Source organism: Maniola hyperantus, chromosome Z, assembly GCF_902806685.2.
Source record: "Maniola hyperantus chromosome Z, iAphHyp1.2, whole genome shotgun sequence".
Lineage (NCBI taxonomy): Eukaryota > Metazoa > Arthropoda > Insecta > Lepidoptera > Nymphalidae > Maniola > Maniola hyperantus.
The window spans coordinates 10490843-10510892 of record NC_048564.1 but is presented as its reverse complement, the minus strand read 5'-3'; the positions used below and the strand labels follow the sequence as shown (position 1 = coordinate 10510892).

At 39.3% G+C, this 20050-nt stretch overlaps 1 protein-coding gene across 5 annotated transcripts in view; it reads left to right on the top strand.

The window, feature by feature from the left end:
• Imp (IGF-II mRNA-binding protein) overlaps window positions 1-19786 on the top strand; it is a 65587-nt gene extending 45801 nt beyond the window's left edge. For 2 of the 5 annotated variants that reach the window (XM_069508557.1, XM_034983738.2), the window contains exons 2-8: window positions 6734-6901; window positions 9387-9773; window positions 10047-10290; window positions 11137-11295; window positions 11924-12154; window positions 12655-12912; window positions 15237-19786. In XM_069508557.1, the coding sequence (XP_069364658.1) occupies window positions 6734-6901; window positions 9387-9773; window positions 10047-10290; window positions 11137-11295; window positions 11924-12154; window positions 12655-12912; window positions 15237-15332 (1543 nt within the window). In that variant the 3' untranslated portion in view covers window positions 15333-19786. Of the gene's footprint in view, window positions 1-19; window positions 246-6733; window positions 6902-9386; window positions 9774-10046; window positions 10291-11136; window positions 11296-11923; window positions 12155-12654; window positions 12913-15236 lie in introns of those variants that run through there. The other 3 variants (XM_069508558.1, XM_069508560.1, XM_069508559.1) reach the window with 3 other exon arrangements.
• Window positions 19787-20050: the final 264 nt, after the last annotated feature.

Sequence of the window (20050 nt, the reverse complement as noted above, 5' to 3'; positions counted from 1 at the left end):
GCACCGCACTCCGCTCAGTCTTTCGGAAACGCTCGCGCTGATATCGCGGTACACTGCCGCGTCGCCGCTTTGTTTCAACCCCTTTCCTTTTCACTCCGGTTTCAGTTTCGCACATAGTTCAGAAAGTTTACCCTATTTAAGAGAACTGTCTTTGTATATAAAGTTGACTTTTCTGTAACAGTTGAGTGTCAGTGACCTAGTCTCGTTGGCGCCTATCATATGGACACAATGTCAAAATACAACAGGTAGGTATACGCTGTTAAACACCACCCGAGCTTATTATGATATTTCACTCATTGTTTATCTTTCACACTTGTTTCGTTTGCAATTTATTTGCCGGTCGTTGAAGTGAAGAGGAAAGATGAAATCTACGTGTATATTTGGAGCACGTGGTGTTCGTGAAGTAAAATGGCGGCGCCGGCTTGGCCTGTGACCGTGAGTCACCGCGTCGAACCAGTCTCGAGCTGATAAAATGCACTCCATTTAGTCAGTACATAATGACACAATTGTATAATACCTATGTACTATTAACTAGGCCAACCATAATCTGAACATATTCTGGGATTGTCGATTCTGATTACCTACTTAGATATTGGTAGACAGGTGGCGTATATACCCTATATTTACGTTATTCATTAATATATAGACCTGTGGCTTTACAGCACACATTTATATATTTACTGGCTGATGCCCGCGACTTCGTCCGCGTGGAATTAGGTTTTTAAAAATCCCGTGGGAACTCTTTGATTTTTCCGGATAAAAAGTAGGCTATGTCATTCTCCAGGTCATTGTCATTTATCTATACCCATGCAAAAAATCACGTCAATCTGTTGCACCTTTGCGACGTGATTGAAGGACAAACTAACAAACAAATACTTTCGCATTTATAATAAGGGTACTGAAGTGGCTCCTTGTGACTCAGTTGATGTCATCTGCCCACCTAGTGGGGGCTCTTCCAACGCTGCGCTTTCGGGTGCGAGGTCTCCATTCTAGCTTGGGATCTCAACGTCGTATCGGTTATTAGATCACTTACAGAAACTCCAAGTAAAGTGAGTAAATGACTGAGCCTTCTTATGAGGCCCATATTTAGCGACCATATCTCAGATCATAATCATAAAATACATCCTCGCCCGAAAACAGCATAGCCAAGTTGGATTCGGCGGCTATAACCTCTTTCTCGAAATTGGACTTTTTCGACTCTTTCTCGTTACAAAGGTATAAAACCGGCCAAGTGCGAGTCAAGCTCGCGCACCGAGGGTTCCGTACTAGTCGTATTATTTCGACATTTTGCACGATAATTCAAAAACTATGATGCATTAAAATAAAATCTGTTTTAGAAAGCACAGGTAAAGCCCTTTCATACATATGACACGGTACCCCACTTGATATAGTTATCTTACTTCGAAAATTGAAAATACTAATTATTAGTTCATGACCACAATTTAATTTTTGTTGTGATGTAACCCTAAATTCACGGCTTTCAGATTTTCCCCTTCTGTCTGCTATAAGACCTACCTACCTGTCAAATTTCATGATTATACGTCAACGGGAAGTACCCTGTAGGTTTCTTGACAGACCGATAGACAGACAGACAGACAACAGACAGTTCCGTTTTTCCTTTTGAGGTACGGAAACCCTAATAACGTTGCTTTTCAATATTATCCTGTGCCATACATAATTTATATTATAAACTAGCTGCCCCGGCGAACTTCGTACCACCTAACAGTCGATTCTTTTTCAGGCAATTTTTTAAATTTTTCCCCGTAAGAACCAACCTCGTACTTCAAGGAATATTATAAAAAAAGAATTAGCGAAATCGGTTCAGCTGTTCTCGAGATTTGCGATGAGTAACACATTTAGTGATTCATTTTTAAATTACACTATCTGACCTGCCCCGGCTTCGCTCGGGTGGAGTTTAGAAAATTGCGGGGAGGTTGAATTCAATTTTTCTCTCCGTAAGAACCATCTTCGTATTTCAAGGAATATTATAAAAAAAGAATTGGCGAAATCGGTTCAGCTGTTCTCGAGATTTGCGATGAGTAACACATTTAGTGATTCATTTTTATATTCGGTAGCTGACCTGCCCCGGCTTCGCTCGGGTGGAGTTTAGAAAATTGCGGGGAGGTTGAATTCAATTTTTCTCTCCGTAAGAACCATCCTCGTATTTCAAGGAATATTATAAAAAAAGAATTAGCGAAAACGGTTCAGCTGTTCTCGAGATTTGCGATCAGCAACACATTCAGCGATTCATTTTTATATATAGGAGATGGATTATAATATAACTGAATGATGGATGTACTCGTATCGATGCGCAACATAGGTACCTACAGTTTAAAATGCTTAGTTATATTCGGTGACATACAGACAGGTAAATAAAATATAAGGGTCAGTATAATGCGCGTCCACGGGGACGACTACAAGTAGGCAGGAACTGGATTGAATCAACAATCAAGAACTCCTCCCTTCAATCGGACATTTGCCCCTGCTACCAATCTTATTTCATATAATAGAGCCCCTCACACTACAGTCCGGGCCAATCGAATTGAAAAATAACAATAACAAAAATACCTTTTCGCTAACACGTAACTTCGTTAATACTTTTCACGATGATAAAACGGTTAAAAACACGCACAAACGCCTTCTGGTCCACGAACAACATCTTAATTAAGTAAAATATACACGTAATGTTCATTCAATTTATCCATGATTTAAGCAAAAAATTTAATAAAAACTAAATGAAAACAAGAATTCACAACCACAGAAAAAATAACTTTGCAAGTTTTGACGTTTGCATTCTTTAATTTCTATAGAGCTGCGCAGGGACGACGACATTGCAACCACAGACTAAAAATGAATGAAAGTGAGTGACCGTACACATCGATAATTCGTTCAGAATCGAAAACTAATCGAGTTATTTAAATCAAGTTATTTTAATATAGCGTTGTATACCAACCCATTAATAGATATATAATGCTGTTTCATATTGCTTTTACGTAATAATATTTTATTTAAATAAAAGTTATACAGCAAAATCTATACTCTATACTAATAATATTATAAGAGGTAATGTCGTTAAGTTTGTTTGTAGGGGGTAATCTTTGGAACTACTGAACCGATTTTGAAAATTCTTTCACTAATAGAAAGCTACATTATTCTTGAGTGACATAGGCTATATTTTATTTTTGAATTTTTAAAGAATCATGCGTTTAAATGTTTTTACGTAATTCGGCACTCAGATATCTTGCATCACGGGGACGGGCTACTACGGATAGGTTACTTTTTGTCCTGGAAAATCAAAAGTTCCCACGGGATCTTTAAAACCTAAATGGGATCAGCTAGTAAGTTATAGAATAGTAAAGTGCGACAGAAAGACAAACTTAAATATCCACAGCCTTCTTTACTTACAAGCCATGCTATTAAGTAGTATAAGTTTGGCAACGTCGCAATTAGGATCCGCCGTGAACCGATAGAGCTACGATATAAGTGTACTAGTGGACAGCTTTCTATAGGCTGTATCTAGTTACACTACGTACCTACTTACATTATTTATAAATACATAAAATCATTAGTTTTTGGAATTACGTATTGGATACATACAGCCAACCTACCCTATAATTTAATGTAAGGCAGTAGGATGTCTTACGTAATAATGTAGGAACTTAAAACTTGTATGAAACTTTGAAGGTCTACTATTTCATTAAAATAAAACATAAATGAGATTTTTTTTATTTCTTGTTATAATTAGAATTCGTAGATTCAAGTTTTCATTTATTTCGGACTATTTAGGTTTTGCAAGTACATAAAATCAAATAATTCTTTACATCAGAGTTAGTTCGTTCAATCGTTCATTCCCGATATAGTTCAGCAATAGCGCATCACTAGACGTCATTTCAAAATAAAGTCACGTGATCAGTACTGCCATATTTGTTATTGTTAGTTTTCAATTTTATTGGCATGGACTGTAGGTATATTTTAGTATTTACTAGACACACTGCCGCTTTTTAGGGTTCCATACCTCAAAAGGAAAAAGGAACCTTTATAGGATCACTTTGTTGTCTGTCTGTCAAAAAAACCTATAGGGTACCTACTTCCCGTTTACCTAGAATCATGAAATTTATAGCAGGTAAGTAGATCTTATAGCACAAGTAAAGGAGAAAATCCGAAAACCATGAATTTGTGATTGAATCACGAAAAACCCGGCCAAGCGCGAGTCAGGCTCGCGCAATGAGGGTTCCGTACTACAGTCGTATTTTATCGACATTTTGCAAGATAATTCAAGAACTGTGATACATAAAAATAAATAAAAATCTGTTTTAGAATGTACAGTTGAAGACCTTTCATAATATGATACCCCACTTGATATAGTTATCTCACTTCGAAAGTTGAAAATACTAATTATTAGTTCATGACCACATTTTTTTTTGTGTGATGTAACCACAAATTCACGGTTTTCAGATTTTTCCCCCAAATGTCAGCTATAAGGTCTACCTACCTGCCAAATTTCATGATTCTAGGTCAACGGGAAGTACCCTGTAGGTTTCTTGACAGACAGACGGACAGACAGACAGACAGACAACAAAGTGATCCTGTAAGGGTTCCGTTTTTCCTTTTGAGGTACGGAACCCTAAAAATGACGTGTTTTTCAAGTTATCTATTTTGAATCTGATTGGTCGATTGAACGCATCTCCTCTCGTCTCCTCCAAGCTAAAGGGCTTATTACACCTTCCTAAATCTTACGTCCTAAATGGTATAGTTACCGTCAAACTAGCCAACTTTGCCGTTCAATGATAGGTACTTTGCCCAAAAAGCAATTTATAAGCCAATTCGCTTTATATAGCCGACGATATAACACTGTCTCGTTTTAACAGTGTCTTATCTCAACCTAGTGCGAAAGTAAAGTATGAGCAAAGTCGAAGTAGGTACCTTCGCCACATGTGACATGAGTAGATAATGCCTACGCTCTATAGATCTCAGCCTGAGTCGCGCGCATCGCGTGTAGCGTAGAGTGCAGCGTAATTACTACCGAGTAGAGTACTGAACTCACTTGTGAATGGCAACGAGCGCCATCGCCGCAAGAGGGGGGAGGGGGCCCGGCGTGCGCGACCAGTGATGTCATCTCCGTTCCGCCATTTTGTATTGCGGGTCGCTAACCGCGCGTATCAATGTACTTAATATGATACCTACTATAACTTATCTACTAAATAATAGTAAAATATTGAGTGAGCCTGCGTTTGAAATAAGAGCTATTCATATTCACATTTCACACACAATTGACACAAGAGTCACGGAATATAGTCAGCAATGCGATTTATAATTATTTTGCTTAGCTAGGTGGTCATTGTCAATAAAGCTCGCAAACTCATTGAGGTAGGTAGCTGTTAATCACTGACCTCTACTAATACACCTGCTGCTGGACCTACGATTGCCTACCTGTTTTTGAAGCAACTTGAAGTGAGCGTCGTGTGAGCGTACTCGGAACCAAATGTTAGTCATTCATGAGTAGTGGCGTGCAGGCCATAGAGGCATATAGGCACTGCTTACCCTACCATTTGGGATCTACAAAATCATATTATGAAGCCTTTAAAAAAATAATTAAAAAAAAACCAATTTTTATATCTTATTAGTATTGTCATAATTAGTATAGAATTATTAAAAAAAACTATAACATAATTAGTATAAAATAATTATGTTAATATTGGGTAAGTACACGTCTTCAAAAACTCGCCGCCCGGCCCGGGGATCACGCAGTCGACATCGGACAAAAAGCTGCCTCTCGAAATGTTCTTCTCTCTTACGGTTTAGTATAATTACACAAGACAACGTCTTTGTGTGTCTCAAAATGTGTGCGTCAAATTACGGACCTAATAAGAGCAGAGCTTCTGTCCAATCACAAGAGAGAAATTTATATCAGACCTGTTTTGAAAACCGCGCGCGATTAAATTCGTTCATTCGAACGACATTCGACTCATTTTTGAATTATCGTGCAAAATGTCGAAAAATACGACTGTAGTACGGAACCCTCATTGCGCAAGCCTGACTCGCACTTGGCCGGTTTTTTACTAAACAGCTTAAAAATTGTGTTAAAATAAAAACTACCACCCTAATTTCCGCCATTTCCATTAAACTTTTGAAAAGAAATGCACAAAGTGCCTTTATATGCTTTATCTCTATAATATAAAAATGAATCACTAAATGTGTTGCTGATCGCAAACCTCGAGAACAGCTGAACCGATTTCGCAAATTTTTTGTTTTATAATATTCCTTGAAGTACGAGGATGGTTCTTACGGAGAGAAAAATTCAAAAATTAGAATCGACTGGGCGGTACGAAGTTCGCCGGGTCAGCTAGTAATCTTATAATAAACTTTGAACAATCTTTAATGTTACTCTTCGTATTTTTGCTCCTTGCTACTACTTTCTATTATTATTTCATCAATAAAAAAAACATTTATAAAAGTACACTTTAAATTCATGGAAGGAATGTGAAACGATACTTGATACAATGAATGATTAATTTCTGAACCTACTCACGGTGAAAGAACATTCCGAGCTTTCTCACACAACTGGAGATCTCTTTAGTACTTAATAATCCTTAAAATGTTATTCTCCGTATCGTTGATCTTTGCTGGTCGTTGATTTGATCCCTTGTCAATATATGAGAGTAACAAATTGCATCCGTGTAGAGAATGACTGTTATGCTATACAATAAGTGATAGGTTTTGTCGCTTGTCGCAGCCGATCAAGGATTCTCATCAGTGGGCTCCCCCTGCATGCTCGCTTCGACACCATCGAGCCCCTGCTCTCACAGTACGGCAACGTGCAGCACTGCGACAAAGCCAACTCGCGCGATGCCAACACCCAATCGGTGTTCATCACATTCGAGACCCCGGAGCAGGCGCAGCAGTGAGTATTGCGTCCACAACGTTTGCGGCATCTTTCGGAGCGAGCCTGGTCCGTTTCCTCTGTCGGCCGAATGGCAATGTCTTGTTGTCTTCCGCTTGTCTCTCACTTCGCACGCTCTTTGCTCACTTACTGCATGATGTATGAGTTTTATGTGATGTCTCTCTACTTACTACTTAGTATCGCAACGTGTTGCTTTGTATAATATAGCTCGGGGTTTTCAGGCTGCACTGTGCGCATGGCGAGTTGTGGTTAATGTAAAATCGATAAGTATTTGATATTTATATGATACACGATAATGACATGACATTTTTCCGCACTGTGTGTTTTTTATTAAGGAAAGTGTTATTTCACATTCACGCAATACACTACTTACTCTTCATGACTTTTCAATTAACTTTCACTATTTATTATACTTAAAATGGATAAGGTTGTTACTAATACATGCACATTTCTAATTAGTAGATACTATGAAGTCATTAAATACTAAAGCTTTTTTATAAAGATAGGAAAATGTTGTACATGACTAAAACTATAACACTGAAACCCCACTAACAACTAAAATTGTTACTTACTAAGCTGCTGTTAATGAACCATTTTAGAAACGTTTGATTTGTTGTTAGAGGAAACATCCTTCAGTACCTAGTTTCCGCATGCTTAGATGTAATTGCCATGAGTTTTTGTGTTGTTTTATGGAGAAAATGTGAAATCTAATATAATAATGATGATAGAACAAATTTTAGACTAATGTTGTAGTACTTTAAAGGCCGGACCGCATTGCAGCGGCGCGGAGCTCCGCGGCGAGTCGCTTCGCGATTCAAAATATGTTTTCTCAATGCTACGATGCGCAGTGACGCGCTGTGCAGCGCCGCTCTAAGGCGCACCATACGAAATGATTAAAATAATATTTTAAAGCTTTCTGTCGCGCTGCGCAGCGCAGCGCCGCTGTAATGCAGTCCGGCCTTATTAGTGTTAGCCCTGGTCAGACAGCGCGGTGTCTTGCACGGTCGCAATGAACGGCATAACGTCTCTTGTAATGCTAGAAGTTTTAATAAAAGGAACTGGGAACACGTCTGTTAGGCCAATATCTCAGTAGGACCAATGGTGGCGCCACCGGCCATGCCACCGTCGTGTGTTGAGCTACCAAACGAGAAACACCAGAGCAGACCAGGATCGTCAGTTTCAAAATAAACTTCGAGCAGTTAACACTGCTTTTGTTAAACGTACGACGTACGGCGTCCTTGGCTGATCCCAGCCACCGCGCTGCCACCAAATTAGTTGCGCAACCAAACCACCAAACGCACACCAGTTGAGATATCCTCCATAGAGATTTTGTTGGTAGCGCGACTGGTTGCGCCACCACTGCTGTCCCTAGTGAGATAATGCCCTTACGTGTCGCGGAAGGTCGCCACATAGAGCGCGTGGTCGTATATATCACAAGTCACACCTGGCTAGGCTGACGTCACGTTTTCAGGGTAACGTCATGTCGTGCTTTTGCTGCAACGCGTTGTCTGACCAGAGATTAAGGGCCGTAGTCTCAAAAAATCAGCGGCTTAATCACCCGCCGGACTATAATTGAGCCCTAGAACACACACAAGCTTTATGCTTAAGGATTTCGCAGATAGGAGGTGGTCACACGTTCTTCCGTCACAATCTTCGTTTGATTAATTGAGTTATACCTGCGAGCTGTATAGCGTTTTATGTATATGAAGCAGTAAAGTCTGTTAAACGTGTAAGATGAATGCGAACGTCTGAACGCTTCCTATTTGCGAATTGTCTTTACCTATTTGGAGGGAAAGGGGAAATATTAGGGTGGGTCTACATTTGATCTTTTCGATAATCAACTGATCACGATTACAACGTATCTTTGTATCAAATTCGTGAAACTAACCGTATCGCTAGCACGATCTTTTGTCCATCTGATGGCGCCAATATATCGGTGTAACTATCTTGATAGATTATCAAAACACGTCCATCGTCCATAACTACCGATCATGGTTATAAATTATGATTCCAAATTACCTATCATGATAGCTTCTAGGATATAGGGATCACGATCGAGGAAAATATCAGATATGACCCACCCTTAAGTCTTCTAACATGCCTATTGCCTAACGCCTTTAGCACACGTCACAATCGCACCCGACATACGGTTTGCGGTATACTTGTGCGACCGAGGCATAAAGGCCTTAAGAGGAACACTCTCGAGTCTCGAGTGCACCCTGTACAGCCATAGTTTGATCCCGTGTAACTATGAAACTAATATTTTTACGAAAATCTGATCAACAACAGCAGATTAGTTTTTAGAGGGTGTCTACAAAACTTCATTGATTAATTCTAATAAATAAATTCTAATAAGAATCAACTTTCGTTTGTAGGTTTGAAGCGAATCGTTTGTATGAGAGACTTGTCTTAATTTCTTGTGCTAAAGGCGTAATATTTTTTATTTATAAAGTGAAACATAATAGTGTATATCTGTGTGTGGCAGAGCCATCAACGGACTGAACGGGTGCGAGGTGGAAGGGGGCCGGATGAAGGTGGAGGCAGCCGAAGGGATGGCACGCGGCGGGCGGCGCGGGCGGCCGGGTGGCGGCCGAGGCGGCGGCGGCGCGCCGGGCAGCGGCGCGCGCCCCACTGACTTCCCGCTGCGCCTGCTGGTGCAGAGCGACATGGTCGGCGCCATCATCGGCCGCCAGGGCAGCACCATCCGTCTCATCACGCAGCAGAGCCGCGCGCGCGTCGACGTGCACCGGAAGGACAACGTCGGCTCGCTGGAGAAGGCCATCACCATATACGGCAACCCGGACAACTGTACCAACGCCTGCAAACGGATATTGGAAGTCATGCAACAGGAAGCCAACAACACTAACAAAGGGTGAGGAAAAATGAGTGATGCCTGAGTTAGTTTTAAACAGAACAGCTAATCTTAGGCGCCAGTCAACGTTTCGTTTCCCGCGCGTATGGTACAACTGTACCTAATATGCGCAGGCATATTCCGTCCACTGTCGTCCAGATCTCTTTTTACCTGAAACTGACTGTACTACGTTTGGACGCAGAAATCGTTGATCATTAATATTATTAATGCAACAATTCCAAAATTTTGTGTAAGCAGACAACAAAATTATTGACTTTTTTTCTCCTTTTGCAGGGAAATATGTTTAAAAATCCTGGCCCATAATAACTTAATTGGTAGGATTATTGGCAAAGGCGGCAACACCATCAAAAGAATTATGCAAGAGACAGACACGAAGATTACTGTTTCGTCCATAAATGATATCAATAGCTTCAATTTGGAGCGAATCATTACCGTAAAGGGATCCATAGAAAACATGGCTAAAGCAGAGTCACAAATTTCGGCTAAACTGCGTCAGAGTTATGAAAACGATTTGCAGGTAAGAAGAGATTCAATTTACAGTAATAATCTTCTATAATATAAAAATGAATCACTAAATGTGTTGCTCATCGCAAATCTTGAGAACCGCTGAACCGATTTCGCTAATTCTTTTTTATAATATTCCTTGAAGTACGGGGATGGTTCTTACGGAGAGAAAAATTTAAAAAAATGCTGAAAAAGAATCGACTGTTAGGCGGTACGAAGTTCGCCGGGGCAGCTAGTATAATATAGGTAATGTATGCATGCATGCAGGGTTCATTGATTCCCTAATATTTCATCCCGGCCAAAGCAGTCGTGAGTGTCGTAAGTTATGGCTTGACAAAATATTCAATTCTAACTGATTTCGTTTGCGTGGATTTAGATCTTTAAAAATCTGTTGGAACTCTGATTTTCCAGGATAAAAAGTAGCCTGTGTGTCCCTTTAAACTATATCCATGCAAAAAATCTCGTCGATTCGTTGCTCCCGTAGGGCGTGATTGAAGGACTAACCTTTAATGGGTTGTAGTTTTATATTTTGACGACTTCCCTGGCGCAGTGGTGAACGCTATGCTTTTATCTGTGGGAGGTCCCGAGTTCGATTCCCGGCAGGCGGATTTAGATATTTATAATTTCTACGTTGTCTCTGGTCTGATCTGGTGGGAGGTTTCGGCCGTGGCTAGTTACCATCCTAACGTCAAAGCCGATTAAGTATACTAGTACGATGCCGTATAGAAACAAGGAGGTTATGGGTTTAACAAAGCTGTCAGCCCGCGTCATCTTGACTGCTTCATCACTTACCACCAAGTAAGATCACAGTGAACGGCTAACGTGTAATCGATACAATAAAAGTATTCTGTTGTCCTAGGTACTAGCGCCTCAAAGCATAATGTTCCCGGGGCTTCATCCAATGGCCATGATGTCGACGGGTCGCGGATTCTGTGGAGCGCCGCCGCCCTTCCCACCTCCCATTTATGCGCCGCTGGCCGGCCAAGGTGGCGCTCAGCAGGGTGCCGGAGACTCGCAGGTACTGAAAAAAACGGTTAAGTGCGAGTGGGACTCACACACAAAAGGTTCCGTACCATCGTACCATAAATAACACTTTCTATTTTGTGATGTAACTTCAAATTCACGGTTTTCGGAGTTTCCCCTTTATTTGTGCTGTGTATTGCTACCTGCCAAGAATCATGATTCTAAGTCAAGGGAAGGGAAGTATCCTATAGGTTTTGATTCCCTTTGACACACGACCGACAGACAGACAACGAAGTAATCCTATAAGGGTTCCTTTTTTTATGGTGACATGGAATCATAAAACTCAACAACGAGGGAATATGGTTCTGTTGCATCAATATGTACATATTATATTCATTAACCTATCTAATCTATCGTACCACTATTGAGCGCACTTCTCCTTTCAGAATGAGAAGGGTTTTGGCCATAGTCCATTACGCTGGCCAAGTGCAGATTGGCCGACTTCTCAAAAGTATTTTTGGGAACTAGTGTTCTCCATAGTTGGGGACTTCTCAGCATACAGGTTTCCTCACGGTGTTTTCCTTCACCGTTAAAACAAGAGATATTTAATTGCTCTAAACAACCATAAACCGCTAAGTTGGAGGTGCGGATACATACTTATTTGCATAATATTATACCCGCAGGAGACAACTTACCTCTATATCCCCAATAATGCGGTCGGAGCTATCATCGGCACAAAAGGGTCACACATTCGCAACATCATTAGATTCAGCAACGCTTCGGTGAAGATAGCACCTCTTGAGCAAGAGAAGGGCGCAGAAGGGGCCGCGGCTGCAGGCGCGGGCGCCGCTAATGCCGCGGCGCAGCAAGAACGCAAGGTTACCATCGTTGGTAGCCCAGAAGCACAGTGGAAGGTGAGTCACACTTTAGTACAACAAGCACTTTAATAAGTCGTTTTATAATGCCGACTAAAACCGAATGTACAGCATAAGCTTCTCGGCGTAACTTGTAGGTAAAAGTGGTAGTACTGTACAACCTTCGATTAATAGTAACAGTTATTGCGTAAAAACAAGAATTCTTTCATGCCTTAAAAATCTTAGCTACGAAGGTGCTGACGTACTTTTGAAAATCTATACAAATAAATAAAATTGAAGTGTCTGTTTGTAATGTCAAATAACGGTTTTTTACTTATTATAATATGCATAATTGTTTGACAGTATAAACCAGTGGCAGAGTGAACTACCAGCCAATATTTAAAAAAATTACATAATCTAATTTAGTTCTTTTTATTAATCTCTTATATTGATTTGGCATTCTGTGTAGTTACACCTTTTGGCATTTTGCTTTTTAGTGTTCTGCGTGTAAACGGTATATATCTGACGGCAATCATAAAATTGTGGATTAACAATTTCAGGCGCAGTACTTGATCTACGAGAAGATGCGGGAGGAAGGGTTCATGTCTGGCTCGGACGACGTGCGATTGACGGTGGAGATCGTAGTGGCGTCCTCGCAAGTGGGGCGCATCATCGGCAAGGGCGGGCAGAACGTGCGCGAGCTGCAGCGCGTCACCGGCTCGCTTATCAAGCTGCCAGAGCAGCCGCAGCCGCCCGCCGCCGCGGCGCACGACCACGAGACCACCGTCCACATTGTTGGACCCTTCTACAGCGTTCAGGTTAGTATTCTGCGTTATTGTTCATACAATTTTCTGCTCTCTAATGGCCGAATACACAATCGTTTCTCTATATTTGTACCAAAAAAAATTAACAAGAAAAAAGATTAGAAGTGGACAGAGACGCACTTCAAGGATGAGGAGCAGGGTAGAGTTTTTGTCGCTTTATGTATAAAATTATATATCTACACAGCTCAGTATTAAAAAATGTTTCTGGATTCGACCATTACTTTTTCCGTCTTTCAGATCCGTTTGTTGCAATTTTCAATATGATAGTAGTCTTATTGATTTTGGTTAAACAAGTTTCTTTGAAAAACCTTTTTGTTAATAGTATGGCTTGTTAGCTCCTAAGTTTTTACATTATATATATATATATATATATATATATATATATGTACTTCAACTTCTTGTACTTGTACATGTGCAAGCATGTTGAGATATGATTATTTCCCCCCCTTTTGTGTTCATTGTCGAGGTTTTTTAATTTTTAACGAAAACGGTTAAAGTTCTGCGAAAACTATATCGTAGACAACTTAATGAAGAACATTTAAATTTAAGTTTTCGTTAAAAAATTAATAAAACCTCGACAATGGACACAAAAGGGGGTAAAGTGGGGAAACACTCGTATCTCGATGTGCTTCCACATATACATCCAACTTCCAAGTATATATTATCTAACAGCTACATGTGAATGCCAAGTTTCATGCTTTCTTCCGGATGGGACCAAATAACGATTATTTCCGAGCTAAGAAGCCGTACTTTATTATAAAGCATAATATTATAATGAATTATTTATTGGCATAAAGCATAATATTATAAAGAATTATTTTAACCAAATTAAAAACAGTATATTTCTACAGGATCATCATTGTGATTGGGTTAACTTACCAAAAAATTATTATAAATATTAAAATAAGTATAAGTAACTGTTTCCTAATAAAAAGTTTATTTATTTATTTAAATATAACAAATTGATATTTTTATATTCCCTGTTACTATTATAGGCACTAACATAAATAAATAATCTTGATAAATAATGATATTTACGTGCCCGGCGAATGCCTCTATTCTTGATAAGTGTAAATGTTATGGATGTTATGGCAGTATACTAGCGTTAGGTGTTAACGTGAATGTCTGTGAGCTTGATGGATGTGTGAGTTAGTATGAATTAAACTGTGGTGCTGTTTCCGAAATGTACATGTAGTTACAAGTCCAGTTTCACGGTCGCGGTCGTCGAGGAGTTGCCGGTCGCTATATAAGATAAGTACTATGATTTAAATAGTTGCTGGCGCGATGCGAACTGGTTGATGAAGTGAATGGCGACTCATCGTGGCATAATACATGTTTAAATGTTGTAGCGGTCGCCCGATGCGGGATGACGACGCTCGCAGTCGCTCGGGCCTTACACTGGTGTGATGGCTCACTGAAATGCTCTTTAAAGCCGTCTTGGAAGCACATTTTAACGTTTTCGTCTTGTCAATAGGTAAGTCCTGTACACTACTTATATTAACACAACGCGAATGTTTTTACCATTAGTGTTAATATACCTACTCGTAAGAATAATGATAAACTGTGTTGTGTTTAATATAGTTATTGATCTCTCTTTTTCTTGTCTGTATTGTTTCAACAGGACTGTAACTACATGTACATTATATGTATGTATAAAAATGATTTTGATAATTTATGGATAGTATGATTGTGTGAATGTTAGCTTACTAAGTAGTTGGTTTAAGTGATTGCTTCAATGCATATTTATATGTCTGGCGAATTTTTTTTATATTAATATTTTTTATTGAAATAAGCACTATGATTTATAATGTGAAAGCATTCAATATAATATGGGTGCTGACTATGAAAGGAAGGCGTCCACAAGAGACGGGTCGGCCGCAACGGTGCGGCGAGGATGTATGTACAGTATGCGGCAGAAAGTAATGTACATCGACAGTTAGGAGATAGCAGAAGAGCGTTGTCCCTGTCATTGAGACCGACAAAACGTCATATAGGTCGAGGGCCATATGTCTTATTATGTTGTATTTATTTTTGTGCCAAATAAATTAACTTATATTAAGTGACAGAGACAACGCTCTACAAAGCCGAAATGTCATTCTAAAGGCCGATGTACATTACTTTCTGCCGTGTACTGTATGTATTATCCATCCCGCCGCGCCTCTAGTTGACGCAGTTTTGTATAAAATGTATAGCATGCGGATATTAGCGTTGCAATGCGGTCCGTCTGGTGGAAGCTATCCCTTAGAGCGAATAGGTTAGGTTGTTGGTTTAGCGTGGAATGGAGAATGTGTAGTGATGTGTCGCGTTGGTGGTTGCAGTCTGCGCAGCGGCGCATCCGGGCGATGGTGGCGCAGGCCAGCGCGCCGGGCCGCCACCGCCGCGCCGCGCCGCCGCCGCCGCCCGCGCAGCAGTAGACGTCTCCGCCACACCTCCGCCACAACCGCACGCCGCCGCCCGACTCCGCCCCGCCCCGCCCCGTCTCGCCTCCCCTGTCCCGCCACATACAACCCGAGCCTCTACAGGCTAATGGGAGCAGTACTACGACGTGCTTTTCACTTTTAACTTAAAATTGTGGTGTACCCTGGTTTGTTTTTGTCGCTTAGTGTTGCAATAGATGAGCGGACTCTCCGGCGGACGAAGCTATGGTTTATATATTTAATATATATTTTGATATATATATCAATGTCGACAAAATCGTATCTAAGCGATACCTTTGTCCCGTCGATGTGCCGGGCTGTTCGGTCATCTACTTGCGTCGTGAAGGAGCGCCAGTCTGTCACAGAGGCGTCTTGGGAAGTCGTGCTGCTGCTCGCGTTGGTCGACCGCCCTGCTGCGCATCATCTAGCGCTTTGATGTGTTGCCAGCCTAAGTTCAATGTTGTTGTTAACATATTATATTAATGTAGTGAATTTTATTCCCGGATTAATGTTGATGAGTAATTGGATATTATGCTATGTATTTAATATATATATTATTCATATACACAATTTTTTTTAACGATTGTACCAGTTATAGCAATTAGCCGGAATATATTTAATTGTTATATTGTTTTCATACCATGTTATTATAATTCTTTGTAAAGAGTTTTCCCAGATTGAAATAGTTGGCATTATGTTCTCTTACATATACACATGTTAGTAGCAATAGGTTAGAGTACAGCACCATTATTATACAAACGAGATGATTACATATTTTGTTTTGTTATAAAGTAATAGATTAATCTGTTAAAGCACTACAATGTAATGTTGATATTATTCAGAAGGGTGTGTGGGTTGCGAACACCGATCACAAAGGAGACACGACATCGCTTTCCTCACGAGGCTCAACGAGATATCGGATGCTTTGCGACTAATGTAGGGATCGAACAGCGGCAGTCGGACAGTCGCCGACTGACCGCAGCCGGGACAGCTCGCAGTCTGCGGGGAGGGGCTGTCCTGCACGAATAATATTCGACGATTAAATATTTTTGATATAGTAGTCATCGTTGGACGGTAAGAAGTAAAAACGACACGAGTTTTAATTTGTAAGTGTCATTTGTTGATCGTTTTCTTAGTAATTTTGTCTTTGTTAGCTTTACGACGGTTTCTCTGTATCGATGCGATCGTGAGCGATCTCCACGGCGGGCCGCGCCGGCGAAGCGGGCGCGGAACGTTGCGGTGCTGTCGTTCGGTTCCACGCACGATACGGTTTTATGCGAGTGTACGATTTGCGTTAATTGTGCCAAGTGAGATATTTTAATATGAGAGATTAAGATTAAGTGAATGATATCAAAATTGATGAGAAGCTTAGATATTTATATTTATAAATGTGATAATAATATATGGAAGTTTGGCAAAAAGTGAGTATGTTTTACATTCTGTTTCCATTATCTCGACTCGAGACTAGAGTATAAAGTAGCGTAAGGTCGCCAGTACAGAGGTCCACCGGCCGCCGCCTATACACTTCCACATATTATTGAAGATTATCTCGCTTTTGGCATTCAATTTGTACCGAATGTACCGTTACCGAACGATATAGTGATGTGCCGATTCAATCCCGTGTGAGATCAGTTGCTAGAAACACTTGTAGCAATGCAGATCCATTCCATGCGAGTTATGCTCTACCTTTCTGCATATCGATGCATGTCATGATATAATTTGATTTATTTCGAAATTAAAATATAAGGCCCTGTCAAATACAAACTTTAATTTTAAGACAGGTGGTTTATGTAGGATTCCTTTCAACCAATATCAGAATTTATACAATTTTTAACTTTTACCAAATCTTAGCAAATCTAGTGAGCCGGTATTTATTAAATTTGAGCCGGTATTTATTAAATTATTTCAGGTTCATCGAATTTAGTTTTAATAATGACCATTTTGTTTAACAATGCCCATTTTTATCAGAATTAAATGTACATACCTACAATAACAGTTTTTTTTAATGGTAGTTATAAAAAATATTTAAAGGACCATGGTCATTTTGCGCTAACTTTCAATAGTTATGCCAAATAAAAAAATTAGTGCATATTCCACAAGTCTCACTCGTAATATGGTAGCTCATTACAACTCGAGTGCAACAGCCTATTTTTGTCCAATAAAAATTAAAACCTCATTGTGACCACCACAGCGAGGCATTGCACCTAAAATGCTGGCAGCATTGCCATAGATGGCCAAACTAATTATATATACGCTGGACAGCAAATAAACGGGGCCACTTTAGAACTTGGTAAACGCCCGGTTTATTTGCTGTCTGGTGTATTTACATATTTAAGGTTTTATTTTATTTTAACTATGTTGGGCAAACTTATCAACATAGTGATTGTGTTGATAAGTTCGCCCAAGTTTCATACGTACGAGTATGTGGCCATGGTTCTTTGAAAAGAGATAGTTGCTGTTTTAAAAGGTGCCATTATTACTGTTTAAAATATACATACTGTACAAATCAATGACTGGGTATGGCATGGCCTTATTGCATTTACTCAATCAATTTAATTTTACTCTTGCATTATTATACCTATTAATTCTGTAGATTTTGAATTAAATGTGTACAGGTTGATTTTGAAATGAAATAGTTATGAATCTATTAATTATCGAACGCGCCATACTTTATTATTTACGCTGGATTAGTAGTAGCACTTATTTGACTAAAAGTTATTTTTGAATCAGTAATATAACATTATGTATTAATTTGACAGATTTGAATAAATCATTTTAATCATTTATTTGACAGATTGCCTGTACAAGTTTTCAACAAATTATTTCCGTACAGGATATTTGGCTATTGAAAAATTTACTCTTATCCTTACTAATTCAATAAAATGAAAATTATGTTATCGTAGACTAAGACCATTTTGCTTCTTTGGAACAGGCTAGTTTTATTATTAGGTCATATTTAGCCTAAGTTTTCCGACACTCTTGTAAACAGGTGCCCTATCGTGTAAACGATGGTTTGTAGTTTTTTAAATATATTAATCGTAATAAAGGTGTTTTACGTTTTTATGAAAAAGTAACCATCTTTACACGAAGCGGCCTCTGCTGCATTTTATTAGCTGCTTAGTTACCATACAATCCGGAACAATTTGGCGCTAAATTTGGTAAGTGTACGGCTAATATAGCAATGAATGTTATTAACAGTACCGCTTAGTTGTAAAAGGCAAATTATTATGGCAGAACTATAAGGTCATCAAATCTGTTACCTAGATAGACCCTACGGAAGGCCAGGTATAGCATTACAAACTGACCAGCCGTCGTTTAACGAATGATCATAATTTTACAATATTACGTTAATTGGATAGTATGTCTCTTTTCATGACGTGTAGCTAATTCAGTTGAGAACAGATAAACAAACAAGTGCGCGAGCGTGTCGGCCGTTTCATTAACTGTTCGCTGTTTGTGGCCGCTTTGACCGCCAACGGAGGAGTGTACATATAGGCATGTCATTAATTCCTTGCATGCGAGAGTATTGAAATGTGCACGACATTTTGATATCGTGATGTGTTAGGAAGCAGAAATTAATAGTTTTAGTTTATTATCATATATTGTTGTGACGTAAGTTAAGTCGAGGCAGGCGCGGGCGCGCGGCCCGAGACTGAACTACATCGCCGCGACGCCCGCGCTTCGCCGTCTGCATGTCATTGTCGCAGGTAATAATGTTTATCATTCTTGTTTGATGGTTCTATTGTTACATGATACATTATAATATTCATTTTCATTTTTCATGTGTGTAATCAATATTTTGTGTATTTGGCGTGTGATTGTCTGAATTTTTTCAATTTTTATTTAATGCTCATGTATTATAAAAACAATATTTTAAAATGAATAATTCCTAATGCAATGTTTTTTCAATTTTATTTTATGCTCGTTTATTTCAAAAACAATATTTGTAAATGAATAATTCCTAATACAATGTTTTTTCAATTTTATTTTATGCTCATGTATTTTAAAAACATTTTTAAATGATTAATTCCTAATGCAATGTTACGTATGAATAATGTGCGCTGTCGAGAGCACTACCACCGCGCCGCCGCGGCGAGCCGTGCCGAGGAGCTGTTGATTGTTGCTTCTCATCTCAGTAAGTCGAATAAGAGTTAGTTACTTTTTGTTGCTTCTGTTTTTGACAGTGACTGGACTTTCTTACATGTTCCACCAAAATTTTATTTGATTTTACTGTTATTTTAGAACCATATTATAATTGGTATAAGTTCAGAAACTAATAACTACCTCAATATTACTAAATGAATATTATGATAATTATTATCTTTGTGCATGTTTTGGGAACTGAATTTAAAAGATTACAAAAATTCAATATAATATAAGAATGCTATTACATAAACAATAATGGAAATTGTCAAATTTAGGTTTCTTAATGTAATAAAAATTGATGATTAGTTTTGGGTTTTATTTCATTAGTAATAATTTCAGTGCTAAAGTAGAGATAAATTAATCATAGCATAGGTATACCTACTAGCCTAGCCTACATAAGCGGCATGTATACCTACTATAGGTATACGTCCCGCTTATGAGCACTTTACCGCAATGCACTAGATTCTCAACTCAGCAGATTCGCAACGTAACTCGACAGATTTTGTACAATCACAGAAAATTACTTAGTGATTTGGACTACTTAGGGCCGGTTGTTTCAAACCATTGGT